Here is a 15,175-nt window from a genome sequence, read left to right on the forward strand (position 1 = left end):
TCAGCTTCTCTCTAATTAAATCCTTGCACATTAATACAGAAGAATTTGCTAGGATAAGAAGTGGATAAGCCCAAAGAGAGTAACATACAGGGAAAGGATAAAATCATAGCGCACAAGTTAATATTTGCAATTTGCACTGTACATTCAATTTCCACATCCTCCGTATTTTATAAAATATTGTGGAAAAGGTAAGAAATTAATTTTTGAAAAGAATTAAATTTAAGAAGTTAAATTGATTACTTAGAATTTTGAATATTTTTAATATGGCCAGTGTAGGCATGGAATGCTTCCAACAGGTATGATTTGTAAGTAAACTATAAATCATTGAAACAGGATAGATTAGAGACCCTAGGATGCTTTTTTTGTTTTGTTTTGGCCAGTAGTAGCTACATATGCAAACACTGATTAAAAAATGGAAGTGAACAAGTTAAAATATCGAGTATGAGTGGGTTTATTAAAATAACCCTAAATATATCACTGGATGTATTTATGTGTTTCCTGGAAGATCAAGACACAGAATATGTACAACAATGTTTAAGGAGACAGAATCTCTCAACTTTGCTTCTTAATTTTCATATTCTGACCACAGCATTTTTGAGACTGAGGAAAACACCTTTAGAAAAACTAACCTCACTTTTCTAAGCACTATCTGCTCTTTCAGGATAGATCTTCTAGAACAGTTCTGATTATTTTCAATATTGTCACAAAATTAGGGAAGAAAAATAAAGCAATTTTGAAGACAAGTGGAAGTCACTATGAAGCTGTGAAAGTCTAAAGGGACATTATCTTAAAAATCAAAAAGCGGTCTGAAAATTGTTTAAATACCATTTTTACAAGATGCTTATATCTAGAGAATATTTTTCCCCTTTCAGTTAGCCAACTTCGTGCATTTGACTGAACTTGGTGTAAAGACAATTTTGTTGTTTCCCATGTTGTGTAGGTCAATGAGAAACATTGTTTAAAAATTGAAAATATGATCGTAAAGTCACAACTATTAGCTGTGGGACCTCATGTGTATTTTTAGTGCCTGAAACTATTTAACCTCATTTTAAAAAACTGAGTAGGGTTCAAGTTGATTATGTCCCTTGAAATGCAACTGCCTGACGATGAAAGCTACCCAGTGCACCTCCAAAAACATCTACTTTTCTAATTTAATAAGTTAAGCAGAAGAGAAAGAAAAAGGCTTTGGGGATTCTCAAACAGGTTCCTCTGCTGTAAGACAAGATCTTTCTAGGATGTGAAAGTTTCATTAACAGGAACACAAAAGTATGTGTCTAAGTCATTTTCTTTGAAATACAACACCCAGTGTCTATGAGGTAATACACCTTAGCTTTTTCCCCGTCACATACAATTTTAAGCCCTCAACAAAACTGGGATCTAACAGAGATAATTTTTATTGACAATGTCACATCAGAATGCTTTTCTGTGCAAACAAAGAAATAGTCTGGTGACAAAGCAGGACTGTAGTTTAGCTTCCTGCCTTCTTAAAATATGAGGTTTGCAGTGATCAAGTTTGAATCAAAGTCTGAGCACAAAGATGCACAGCCTGAAGACAATAGCAGCTATACATTTGCAATTAATTGAAACAACAAGTTAACCTTGTGCCTCAGGTGAAGGAAGCAAACATACAACAGTAGCAGTGTGTTTTTCTATTAGTGTCCTACTGCTTTACTTGACTGTAAAAAATGACTGAAAAAGCAGATGTAGTAATATTTGTATCTTGAACCCCTTCTGAAAACAGTCTCTTTAGGGTGGGATTTTTGCTTTTTCTGACAAAGCCAGATATAACCAAAATGCATGTTTTATTTCCAAGGTACTATACAGTTTTGCTAAAAGTTTGATGGAAGTAAACTGCATTATTCTTCTAATTTAAAACTTCCTTTAAATTTTTATTAAAAAACAAACAAAACAAAAAAAACACCATTTGCTGTACCTGAGATCTACAAAAGAACAGCTACTTTCAAATTCCAGTCCATCACACTCCTCATAAATTTTATTGGCTGTTTCAGGAGAATCACATTCTACCACTGCATAGAAGTATTTCAGTCGTTTGAACTGATAATCCCTTAGTTTTTCCCTATAAATCCTACAAAAGAGAAGACAACATCCAAATAACTTTTGTTAAAACAATGAAACAAAGTTGCAACTTCAGAAATACTTTGCAAACTTAACTTCTTAAAACCATATATTACCAACACATGGGCCTGACTTTGCAAAAAGATCAGATCTTATGCTACATAGAGTCCTACCAACTTCTATGGGACTCTGGACAGGTATGCATAATGGTTTAACTGCATGGATGCCATTCCAAGACTGGAACCAAAATCAGGATATTGTATTGAAGAAACATTTTCCTCAGTGCTCATTAGTTAACATGTGATAGGACTAAGCCTCTTCTTGATAACGTAGATACATATTTTGGCAGCAAAAAAGTCTTTCCTTGTGCTTGCTTGAGAATCAAGTTTTAGAGAAGTATGCTGTGCATTAACTACTCCAATTTTCTCTTCTGTTTACCATTGTGACAACTCCTAAGAGCATTAAATATGAGTTTAAAGTTGCTAATCTGGGAAAATTCTCCAGTTCATAAATAAGTGCACTTTCTGCATTTTCAATTTAATTGTATCCCATTTCTGTAACTCAGATGATTTTATGATTTTACTCTTCAGTATGGGATATCACCATCTAGTGGTGAAAAGTAAACTCACACAGTCCCACTACATTTTCCAGTGTCTTTTACTCAAAATGAGCTATTTGCATAAACTAATCTCTATCTACAGATATAGACATGCACAATGTATGAAAAAACATTTTTAAAATAATTAAGATTTTATGATATTATTTGCAAAAACCGTCTTCACCACACAAACTTCTTAACTATTTGCTAAGTGGCTAGAAAAACATTGCACTTGATTAAATACTAAGGTATCATCACTCTGTGAGATGCTGAATGTTTTCTGTTAGGAGCTAAGTCCTCAAGGTGGAAACATGTCAAAATAGTCTTTTTGATCAGTTCTTACTTTGATCTAGCATGTAAAGGTTAAAAGGTAGATTTAAGTTTTAGCAAGTTACACTCAAATGCTGCAAGCTGACCCATGCAGATGAACCTCTGCACCCATGGCCTGCATGGAACAATTTACACAACTGGGGCCTTAAGTTTTATGTCGCAACAAATTTATTCAATTATATGATGTGAATATGAGTCAGATTCAATTAAAAACACCATTTGAAAAACTAGAAAGGTGGAGAAGCATTAAAAAAGGGTACTTAATACCAATCTTTCTCTGTGGCATCCGCTGGAAGACTTAATAGTTCTACAGGTCCTTGCAGCTCCTCCTCTTTCAATCTCTGCTTTCCAAACTCTGAAGGATAAATCTACAAATATACCAAACAAATAAAGGTTATAAGCCAATTGCACAGGTGCAGTGTACAGCATCCAAAAGAAAAAAAATCTAACAAGCCAGGAGTTCTGAGCATCACTTTTTTTTTTCCAGTGAGAAAACATAAAAAGATCCAATCCTGAAAATACTTACACAGGTGCTTAAAAATTAAGCATACAAGTAGTTTCAGTGACTTCAATATGACTATATGTAGGAAAAAAAGGTAAGCAACCGTATAAGTGTGTTCAAATTAAATTGCTGTACAAATACATAAAAACAATATTAACTTGCGATTATAGAATTAATGTTCAGCGCTGAAATAATTAAAGTGACACAATCAATTTGGAATCAATTGCCAAAAAAGAAAAACGAACAATGAAACACTTTAATTACTATACTTGAGCTCAATTTCCCTGCCACTTTTTGCAGTTATACTGTCTAAGGCCCTGATCCTGAGAGCTGATCCATTCAGGCAAAACTTTATACTCTCCCACAGAACCTTACACAGAAATTGCTTGGACTCCACTCAGGTTCAGGGGTCTAACTATGCAGCTCAGGTTGTAGGATCGGAGTTATATTTGTTTTACACTTTTTTTTTCCCCAACGTGTTAAAGACTCATACAAAAAAGGGGAAACTGACTAAACAATAGAAGCAGTGGAACAAAATACAAAGTAACCAAGCTAAAAAAAATTAGAAAGATACTTCTCTATAATCCATTATTTATAGTACTCAGTAGGAACAAAAAGACAGACAGAAGAGTACTTAGATTATGGGATGTTTATATGAGAGAGCATCAAGTGCCCAGTTAATTTATCTCATTCAATTTATTATGTAAAGAATAGTAGAACTTTGCCAATTCTTTTGGTAGCAAACAAATGCATTTGGCAGGGAGAGTGTAAAAACCCTTGAACAAAGAGCACAAACAACCCTTACACTATCACAAAACCAAACAAAATACAGAAGACCAAAGCTGCTCAGACCACCTAACTTTCAGCACTCAAAACCCAACCTCTTATTATATATATTTCTACTCTTGTATGTAGAGAAATACTCCCCAAGAGGAATTCATGTAATGGATTTTATGTAGTAAATGCTCAGATGAAAGCAATCTTTAAACACTGTAGCTATTTCACTCACATATCTTTGTAACATCAATTTCTGGTCCAGGGTAACTTAATAGATTTCATGGTTATGAAAAAATCTTTACGCAATGACTAGTCAATGCAATGTTACATGAGTAATTGTGTTTTGAAAAAATGGAATCAATTCAATTGTAATTGAAAGTTTGGGACAAAGAACATTTATTTTTAGCAGTAGCTTGAGTGCCAGAGACACTATTCCTATGTATCAGAAAACAATACACTATTTCACCGTAAAAAGCCTGAACAGAGTTACTGGGTTAGTTATAAATGCTGGTGATGTTGCTGAAATACTGTTTCCCTCATAAGAAATCTATAACTAGAATTGGGAGAAAAATTTGCACATCCACCCTGGCTGTGCATTTTCAGGTGAACTAGGTTTGTAGCTTACTTAAAATGCGAAGTTAGAGCTACAGTGCATTTTTTTTATATTATATATATATATACACACACACACACACACACACACACACACACAGTTTTTGTAGTATAAATTACTCATTTAGTGACAATACAGCTCTGTTTCTGTATATTACATACAAAACTACATTAAAAGGTTGCAAAGTCAAGCACTCAAAAGTTAGGAAATGCCAAAATTAAGGTTGCCTGTGTATATGCATTGGGATTGTCTAATTATACAATCACATTCCCCGCCCCCACAGAACCTACACTTTGTTCTTTTTAACAAGGGCAAAACATTTTTGCCTAGCCTCATTCTCAGAAATGGCCAAACCATTTTGGCTGAAATTTTCCAAAAAAGGTCAGCCTGAGGCAGACACCCGGCAACTCAAATGGATTAAGTTTGGCAAAGTTACAGGTACTGTAACTGAAAACAGGGTCTTATAACGGGAAGCATTAGGCAGCCAAGATTTTAGATGGTGCTACCAGCCTCACCTATAACACAGGATAAAATTTTAGAGAATCTACTGTATGAACTAAGGGAAATTAAGCATTTAAACTTTATGCTGCTTTGCACATAGGACTTGATTCTACTCCTTTTAGCGTCAATGGAAGTGTTGCCATTAAATTCAATGGGAACAGGACTGAGACCAATGTCACATACACAAATTAAGCTGTGTCAGTATATCATCCCCACAGGAACACCCATCAATGGAAGGGAGAGTGTGGAGCTATAGCCTACATTTAGTTTATAAAGGATCAATACAAATCAATTGAATAGAGGGAGGGGAAAGGAAGTCAGCAGGAGGAATGGGGAAGAAAAGCAACTTGCTGGAATCAAAATACGCTTTTATCTTTATTTTCAAATAGCTCTTACCTTTACAGAAAATATAACACCCCCTTTGGGTATGAAAGAATTAAGCAAAGCCAGTAGGTCTTTAGCCTTCAGCCTATCCCAGTCCATGTTGCAAACTGCCAATCTACTTGTTATCTACATTGAAGAAGAAGGCAAAAATATATTAATTGTAATAAGATTTTTGGGTGCTGATTGCTGAGAGGAAACATCTTATTTTCCAGTTACTATCCTTTGATGAAGTCACACTGTGTTGAACTTTAGAGAACAACATGAGAATGACATCTCCCACAACACTTGATATCACTGACGCTTCCATGGTTCTTAAACAGTGACTACAGAGCAAACAGAAGTGTTCAATAAACGGGCTTTACTATTTTTCAAACATAAAATGTGCTCTATAGATCCCTTCCTGACAAGAGTTGACAGCAACAGGTCCCCCTGAAGTAATGTTGGAAAAAAGGTTAACTGCTAGCGCAGAGGGGACAACATTATTTTCAGCACCATTACAGAAAGTATGACTGAGTATGATCAGCCGCAGAGGGACCAGGGATGTCTGTCTGCATTTGATGACAGACAACATTACAAAACAAATTTGAAAGGTTGCCTTTGGAACAATAACTTTTAAAAAAATAAAACCTTAAAATCTGATAAATGGCCTAGAACAGTGGCTCTCAACCTTTCCAGACTACTATACCCCTTTCAGGAGTCTGATTTGTCTCACGTACCCCCAAATTACACCTCTCTTAAAAACTACTTGCTTACACAATCAGACATAAAAATACAACAGTGTCACAGCACACTGTTATTGAAAAATTACTTACTTTTTCATTTTTACCATGTAATTATAAAATAAATCAATTGGAATATAAGTATTTCAGTGTATAGTATATAGAGCAGTATAAACAAATCATTGTCGGTATGAAATTTAAGTTAGTACTGACCTCACTAATACTTTTTATGAAAACTAGGCAAATACCTGGATGAGTTGATGTACCCCCTGGAAGACCTCTGTGTACCCACAGGGGTACATGTACCCATAGCTGAGAACCACTGGCCTAGAGAAGACCTCCCAACACTTACCAGAGAAAGCTTCCAGCACACTAATGGTGAACAGACTTTTAAACTCTGTCGAAATAAGCTTCAGAGGTCATAATCGAACAACAGGAAACCCTCCTTCCAGCAAAGGACCAAGAGCACGATCATCGAGAGATGTAGAAATTAACTGAACTGATGCATCTCGCATTAGCACTAAATTGCTCACTTTTAGGCAGCCAACGTGTCTAATTGTTTCAAGCAAAGGAATACTACGAACTAATAAGTAATTAGTAGGGCTGTCGATTAATCTCAGTTAATGCCTGTGATTAACTGAAAACAAAATTAACTTGTTAATTTTTTTAATGGTGTTAATCTCATGCATCTGGGCAGGGAGGGAGGCATCAGCTGTGGATGGACCTGACAGTGTCTGGTCAGGCGCAGTAACCCAATCTGCCACCGGACAGCAGGGAGGGGAGAGAAGAGGAAAGTGGCTCCTATCCCAGCTCTGGCAGAGAGGTAGGAATCCTGACCCTGCCATACCCCAATGCCTCCCCCCTAGCCCTGTACCATGCCCCAATGCCCCTGGCCGCCCCCTCGCTCAGGGGACCAACCCTCTGTGGCCATCCCCTCACTCTGGAGACCAACACACACACACACGGTCCCACACCATGCTCCAATGCCTCCGCTGGCCCCTCAGTCTGGGAACTGATCCCACCCTCACCGTGCCCCTCGCTCTGGGGACCGACCCTGCACCACCCTTGGCATGCCCTTCACTCCGGGGACTGATCCCACCACCACACCATGCCCCAAAGCCCCTGACCAGCCCCTCACTCCAAGGGCACCCCATAGAGAGCAGGAGCCTGGCAAGTTCAGCCTCCCTGCATCAGCCTCTCCTCCCCTGCCACATGCCCAGTCCCTGAGGTAAAATCCACTCACCCTTGCAAACGAGGTGCGCTCAGCTGAAAGGAGCCCGCCTCACTCATTAAGGAGAGCCTAACAAGTTCAGTACCAGAAACCACGCTTCCAGAGGCAGCAGCAAGATACCTCCCTCACAAGTCATTGCCTGCTCCCCCACCGCTGTAACCCCGTCCTCCCAGACACTCCTCCTGCCCAAGTCATTGCTTCCCCCCCAATGCAGATTTCTAAGATCAAACTCTCTTCCTCTTTGGACAGGAGGCAAGCCTGGTGAGCTCAGAAACCCAATACAACAGGAGCAGCATCAAGAATTCACCCTTCTCCTGTGCAACTCACACCCCTCTCATCTCTAGAATACTGATTTTTTGAGATAAAAAAAAATCTTACCCCTTCAATAAGCCAAGGCTCCTCTAAAGGAGACATACTAAATAGTATAAATAATAAATAGGGCTGTTGATTAATCACAGTTAACTCATGCGATTAACTCAAAAAAATAATTGCAATGAATTGCACTTTTAATCACACTGTTAAGCAATAGAATGCCAATGGAAATTTATTAAATATTTGTGGATGTTTGTCTACATTTTCAAATATATTGATTTCAATTACAACACAGAATACAAAGTGAACAGTGCTCACTTCACATTTTTATTACAAATATTTGCATTGTAAAAATTATAAACAAAAGAAACAGTATTTTTCAATTCACCTCATACAAGTGCAGTTATGTAACCAAAAAAAACCTACATTTGTAAGTTGCACTTTCATGATAAAGAGATTGCACTATAGTATTTGTATGAGGTGAACTGAAATACCTTTTTTTTTTTTTACAGTGCAAATATTTGTAATAAAAAATAGTCATATAAAGTGAGCACTATACACTTTGTATTCTGTTGTAATTTAAATCAATGTATTTGAAAATGTAGTACACACCCAAAAATATTTAAATAAATGGCATTCTATTAACAGTGCGATTAATTGCAATTAATTTAATTGCTTGATAGCTACAATTAAAATGTTGCCACTCTATTCATTTGATTGATGTGTTACAGTCATTTCATAACAATTTTTCCACTCACAGAAATATCCTCTAGTCTATTCTGTATACTATACTATCACTGACTATTCCAAAATGTTACCTCATCTGCACGAGGAGCATCCGTATGCAGTTCTCTCCAGGCATGCTCGATCTCTGGCTCCTTTGGAAATATTTCAGACATATCATCTTCCTCTTCATCTTCAGAACTGGTTTCAATATTTCCTTTCCCCCTAGCCAGATCAGGCCCACTGTCACTTTCATCTTCTTCTGAATCATCATCACTATCTTCCTCTCCTGTTTCTCCGTCATCTTCCGACTCCTCTTCCCCTCCTGTTTCTCCGTCATCTTCCGACTCCTCTTCCTCTCCTGTTTCTCCGTCATCTTTGGATTCTGCATAATCAAAATAGTCTTCATTTTTAGAAATTTCATCTAACTGGCTTTTGTTGATGTTACTTTATTCATATGCAATAGCAGCTTTATTCACGGAAAAGGTAAATATCAGATTTAATATTATTTATATGTGTATGCTGTTCCATAAGTGTGTATGGTGCTTTATGTAGAAAATGATAACTTGGTTCCTGCTGCAAGAAGCTACAGTCTAAGTTATTACTATGTTATGATTGTTTCTTTTTTAAAAATATATTTTTATATAGCTGTATTATTTTATATAAAATCTATGACAGCTGGAGAGATTACATCAGACAAAATGGGAAAAGAATACCCCAAAAGACTGAGTCATTACAGATAGAGTTACTTGGATTTCAACACTCCAATTAATTAAATTGGAACACTGAATTAAACAGAAATATTGTGACCCAAGAAGCTCTTAATGGCAACGGACAAGGGGCTGCAGAAATCTCCTGATTCTGGTATGTATATTCTGGTTCACCAAAGAACGTCACAGTGTCTTAAACTGTCTATGCCTGGTAATTCTGTGAGTGTTCTGTAGAGAAGAAGCTGGATGTTGCAGGGAATACCCCGAGGACTTGGGGCTTAATGTGTACTATCTCGACCCACACAGAGAGAATGCAGCCTGCAGAGGCCTGGAAGGCAGGGCTTGTGTTGCAAGAGGCTGGTGGACTCAGGGAGTTGATCCACAGCAGGCATAGACGAAGGCAGGTGATAGTGAGGTGGTTCAGGACCCCAGATATCTCTGGGGAGCATCACAAAAATTCTGATAAAGTTATGATAAAACAGGATTCTGAGATTCTGTACTAAACTATCTGAGATGTAGTTGTATCTTTCCTCATCTGAACAGAATCAGAATTTCTGAACGGTGTCTCAAAGACCCAGTACTCCTGTGATAAATGGGGGTGGGGTGGAGAAGAGGGAGCTCCCTTTTAGGGAGACCCAGCCAGCCAGCTAGCTATAAAACACCGTAACTGTTCTCTACTTGCTTTACCTGTAAAGGGTTAACAAGTCCACAGGTAAAGGGAAGTGAGTGGGCACCTGACCAAAAAAGCCAATGGGAGGACTAGAACTTTTTAAAATTGGGAAAAAAGCTTTCCCTTTGTGTCTGTTGTTGTTCTCCGGGAAAGAGGGGAGCAGGGCAGCAGTTATGCTGTGAGAAGCTTTAAAACTAGGTACGAAAAAGCATCAAATCATACCCTCAACCCTACTTATCTGAAACCCCAAATATGTAAGTCATCAGGGAATGTCTAGGAAGATGTGATTAGGGTTATTGCTTTTATTTCTTATTGCCTTGTGGACTCCTCTGTGTTAACCCCAGATGCTTTTGTTCTGCTTGTCACCTTTAAGCTGAACCTCAAGAGAGCTATCTTGATGCTTAATTTTTGTAATTGGTACTTTTAAGATCTAGCAAAAAGCCTAAGTTCCAAATGTATTTCCTTTCTTTTTGGGTTTAATAAAAATTTACCTTTTTTAAGAACAGGATTGATTGAAGAGGGCCTCATCCTCCCTGATTGAACAAACCTCGTTATCTCCAGACTGATTCTCGCCTGTATATTTATACCTGCCTCTGGAAATTTCCATTACAAGCATCTGACGAAGTGGACATTCACCCACGAAAGCTTATGCTCCAATAAGTCTGTTAGTCTTTAAGGTGCTACAGGACTCTTTGTTGCTTTTGACAGGATTAGATTTGTGTGTCCCTACAACGTTTGTGCATATGTTGTTTAATTAGCTAGTGGCAACAGTTGATTTCCTTTGCTTTCTTTCTCAGCTCTTCCCGGGAAGGAGGGGTGAAAGGGCTTGAGGGTACCTCACAGGAAGGAATTCCCAAGTGTTCCTTCCTGGGTTCTCAAAAGAGGTTGTTGTTTTTTTGCACTTGGGTGGTGGCAGCATCTATCCATCCAAGGTCGGAGAGAAGCTGTGACCTTAGGAATTTAATAAATCCTCGCAGGCCCCCACCTTTTGCACTCAAAGTGCTAGAGTGGGGAATCAGCCTTGACAACTCCTAAAGGAGATTCTCCCTTAGCTCAAATGATGGGTGGGCATCTGTGCTTCTGAAGCAGAAGAATCGAATTCTATCCTGCTACAACTACAAAGCATCATGGCTACAGGGTGCAGCATAGCGACAACTAGGGTGACCAGATAAGATGAAGAAAATATCGGGACACCGGGGGGGGGGGGGGGGGGGGGGGTTTCCACTGGCAGAGCGGAGTGAAATATCAGGACAACCACCCAAATATCGGGAAGGTCCCAATTTTATTGAGACGTCTGGTCACCCTAGTGACAACCACAAAATCTTTGGTGGCTATGGCGATGTTACAATATATTGCTACTTCATTAAGACAATAATAATTCAAAGTTTGAACACGTGAAAATCAACACTCCTGCCCAGTCATCCTTTCTAGTAACAGTATGAACGTTATTTCATTCTAGTATGTTTTTTGCCAAAAAATTTAAAAGCATATCACATCTTCAATCTCAGACTTTTGGATCAAGAAGCATTTAACTGCTTTACTATTTAGTACCAAATATGCAATTTGTTCCAAAATGCTCTGAATATTTTAAATTTTTCCTTCCTCAAGTCTCAACATCAGGATAGTTTTAATCCTAAATAAGAGAACACACGTATTCATACACAGGACATTACACCAAAACTGCATCATCAATTTCAAGTTCTGAAATAAGATTGCAGCAATTAAAAATGATTCTGACAGTACGCTATAGAAACATACACATTTTCTATATTTTTGTAAGGTATGCTTTTCCCTTTTCTTAGTGCAATGAATTAATAATCTATACCAGTTCTCTTTTGAAACAGCATTCTTCCCAAAGTAAGGGCCTAAAACTATGAACACATAGGAATATTGATCAAAGTTGCTCACATGCTAAAAGCAATTTTTGTTTGCAGGATCAGGCCCTTAACTTTCTTCCTAATTCCCTTGGTGAATGTACTGATAGATGTCTTTACCATTTTATTCTTTCAAACTGTTTTAACAAATGTGTAAACAGCTTTACCACTGGCCTTGTTTAAAAATTAGTCTCTCCCAATAAGATGAAACTGCACATATAGAAGAGTTATTTAAAAGCAGAAAAGGCTAGATCAGTTGTTTAAATGACTGATCTTTCAAGTTGGTCCAATAAGATGTCCTCACCCACTTTGTCTGACCTTGCAAAAGACAAATACATACTTTTAAAAAAAGATATAACATGTTCCTTAAATTTAACAAACCTGATTCAGTTTTCTTTTCCTCTAAAGAAAACTTTGTTTTGGGAGCCTTGACTGATTTAGTACTACTTGCTTTTGAAGTCTCCTGTTTGCTTAGAGATGAATCTGAGCTCACGACAATTTGTTTATTTTTCCCTTTCCATGCAAGTCCTTTATCATCCTGTGTAGGATCAATTTCTACATTCATTTTCTTACAGTCCTTTTTCAACTTTGAGCTACATGAGCTGGCAATCCTCATGATGCTTTTCTGTCCATTCTGGGAGTCATCAGATTTCAATGGAGCTCCACACTTGTGGCCCATTTCCTGATTAACTATTTTGCTTTCCCCTTCAGTAGGTTTGTCAAGCAGTTTCCCAGAGTCTATTCCTCCTTTCGATTTTGACTTTTTTTTCTTCATTTTCTTTCCAGCAAATACTTTGGTGTCAGCTCCTGAAAGATCAGAGTCTGAATCTGAAAGATCATAAAACCGTTTCAGATCCTCTGTAGAGCTGTGGTTAATAGGGCGGCCTCTTTTATCAATAGTATATTTCAACTTAAACTTCTTGTCATGAAACATAGCCCGAAATCTTTTGTCAATCTTGATTTTGCGGTCTTTTTCTGGCATTTCCCAAAACCTAGGGTCCTTTGTAACATGGCTAAACCGCTGATCGCTAGTCAGTTCCTTCTTGAATGCCATTTTTGACAATTTTGGATCAGAACTTGATAAACCTAAAATGTAAAAATACACAGACCAATAAACCATTTGTTGCTTAATATAAATGTTAACAAAATAAAATCCTACTTTAATGCATATTACTAAAATAAGTTATATAAATGTTGTGTTAAAGGTAACAGAGCACGCAATATTTACTGACCTCTATATTTTTTGGATGTCAGGAAGGAATGAAGCAAGGCTGGAAGAGAGGAAAAAAATTCCTATTTAAAAAGACCTCAATTCAAAATAATAATAATAATAATAATAATAATAAAAGAGTAAAAAGTAGGTTCAGGTTCTATGTCTGTTCAAATCATCATGCCAAATTTTGTGCTTTTGCAATAATATTTTTGTTTTCTTACTATTTAGGTTTGAATTTATTATTTTTAGAGATGAGAACCCGAGTCTTCTGTTTTTTAAAAAACATATGCTAAGTAAATTGCTTATCAGCGCATTTTAAAAAGAAAATGTTTGTGTACAGTAAGCACATTTAGGTAAATAACCGCTATTCTGCTTACCTGACTTTACCAAGGCATGTTCTGTAGTTAGAATGGGGGCTCTCCCTTAAGTAACTGTACTATAGCACAGTAAGCATCTAGTTCTAGAATTAAGGATTTATAATTATCCTCTTTCACCAGCTTCCTTCTATAATTCCTCTTTCCCCCTTATAGTTCACTCTGACTGTGAGGAGGATGACAATGAGTAACCAAATTATACTGAGGAACATTGGTATCAAAATACTTCCCTAACCAATGAATGAAGATATGTGAGAAGTACCCTAGCTCCTTTAGCAGTTACCCTTTCTCCTAGTGATTCACCACCAGCCCTGGATTCCCACACACACTGCAGGAAACTGACTATTAAGAAGTCTGGAAGCACGAACAAGCCCAGCTCTAACGCTGAACAGCTGCATAATCTTACTATTTGCCCTGTTGTTGTCGCCGTGTTTGCCCCAGGATATCAGAGACACAATGGAGGAGGGAATCTCTTTTATTGGACCAACTTCTGTTGGTGAGAGACGAGTTACGGAGCTCTGCAGAGCTCTTCTGCAGGTCTCTCTCACTAACAGAGGTTGGTCCAGTGGAAGATATTACCTCACGCAGCTTGTCTTTGCAATCACTAGGGCAGCCGTGTCCCGGCTCCCTGCTCTCGTCCATCCGACTGGCCTGTCTGAAACCGCGCGGGGATCTCCGCCAGGGCAGCGCGACTTCAGCCGGCGCAGCATCGGGGGGTGTGTGTGTGGGGCGGGGGGGGGTGTGTGTGTGTGGGGCGGGGGGGGGGTGTGTGGGGCGGGGGGGGTGTGTGTGTGTGTGGGGCGGGGGGGGGGGGGTGTGTGGGGCGGGGGGGGTGTGTGTGTGTGTGGGGCGGGGGGGGGGGGTGTGTGTGTGGGGCGGGGGGGGGGGGTGTGTGTGTGGGGCGGGGGGGGGTGTGTGTGTGTGGGGCGGGGGGGGGGTGTGTGTGTGTGGGGCGGGGGGGGGGGGGGTGTGTGGGGCGGGGGGGGTGTGTGTGTGTGTGGGGCGGGGGGGGGGGGTGTGTGTGTGGGGCGGGGGGGGGGGGGTGTGTGTGTGGGGCGGGGGGGGGGGTGTGTGTGTGGGGCGGGGGGGGGGTGTGTGTGTGTGGGGCGGGGGGGGGGTGTGTGGGGCGGGGGGGGGTCACTTCGATCGCGAGTCACTTCCCGGGGGTGGGTAAACAAACCGCTCCCCGAGCCTGGCCCAGGTTTGGCCCAGCCAGCAGGTCTGTGCCGCGGCGGCTCGGAAGCAGGTACAGGCGGCGGCCCGGGCCCGCAGGTTCGCGGCGTGGCCCGGGCGGGCAATGCCCCCGCCTCCCTCAGCTGACCACGGGGCCTTCCCCGAACGGGTTCACCCCAGCGCCTCCTCAGCCGGCCACGCGACCGCGGGGGGGGGGGGTGACATATCCCCTGGGGACCACGCGCTCCCGACTAACAGCTCGGCCCTACCAACTCCACTCACCTGCTGCCGCTTGCCCAACGCCACCTCTATCGCGCGCGCCGCCTAACAGCAACTAAACGTGCGCTTGCACGACGGAGACTCGGACAGGACAAATACCCGACCGTGCGCGTCTC

At 39.9% G+C, this 15,175-nt stretch overlaps 1 protein-coding gene across 2 annotated transcripts in view; it reads right to left on the bottom strand.

Moving 5' to 3' along the window:
• ESF1 (ESF1 nucleolar pre-rRNA processing protein homolog) overlaps window positions 1–15,175 on the bottom strand; it is a 66,721-nt gene that overhangs the window by 51,426 nt on the left and 120 nt on the right. The window contains exons 1-7 of one of the 2 annotated variants that reach the window (XM_054022138.1): window positions 15,063–15,174; window positions 13,253–13,291; window positions 12,402–13,106; window positions 8,862–9,151; window positions 5,794–5,907; window positions 3,272–3,372; window positions 1,934–2,086 (exon numbers count right to left, since the gene is read on the bottom strand). In XM_054022138.1, the coding sequence (XP_053878113.1) occupies window positions 1,934–2,086; window positions 3,272–3,372; window positions 5,794–5,907; window positions 8,862–9,151; window positions 12,402–13,074 (1,331 nt within the window). In that variant the 5' untranslated portion in view covers window positions 13,075–13,106; window positions 13,253–13,291; window positions 15,063–15,174. Of the gene's footprint in view, window positions 1–1,933; window positions 2,087–3,271; window positions 3,373–5,793; window positions 5,908–8,861; window positions 9,152–12,401; window positions 13,107–13,252; window positions 13,292–15,062; window position 15,175 lie in introns of those variants that run through there. The other variant, XM_054022139.1, reaches the window with a different exon arrangement.

The sequence above is a fragment of the Malaclemys terrapin genome, chromosome 3, assembly GCF_027887155.1.
Source record: "Malaclemys terrapin pileata isolate rMalTer1 chromosome 3, rMalTer1.hap1, whole genome shotgun sequence".
NCBI lineage: Eukaryota > Metazoa > Chordata > Testudines > Emydidae > Malaclemys > Malaclemys terrapin.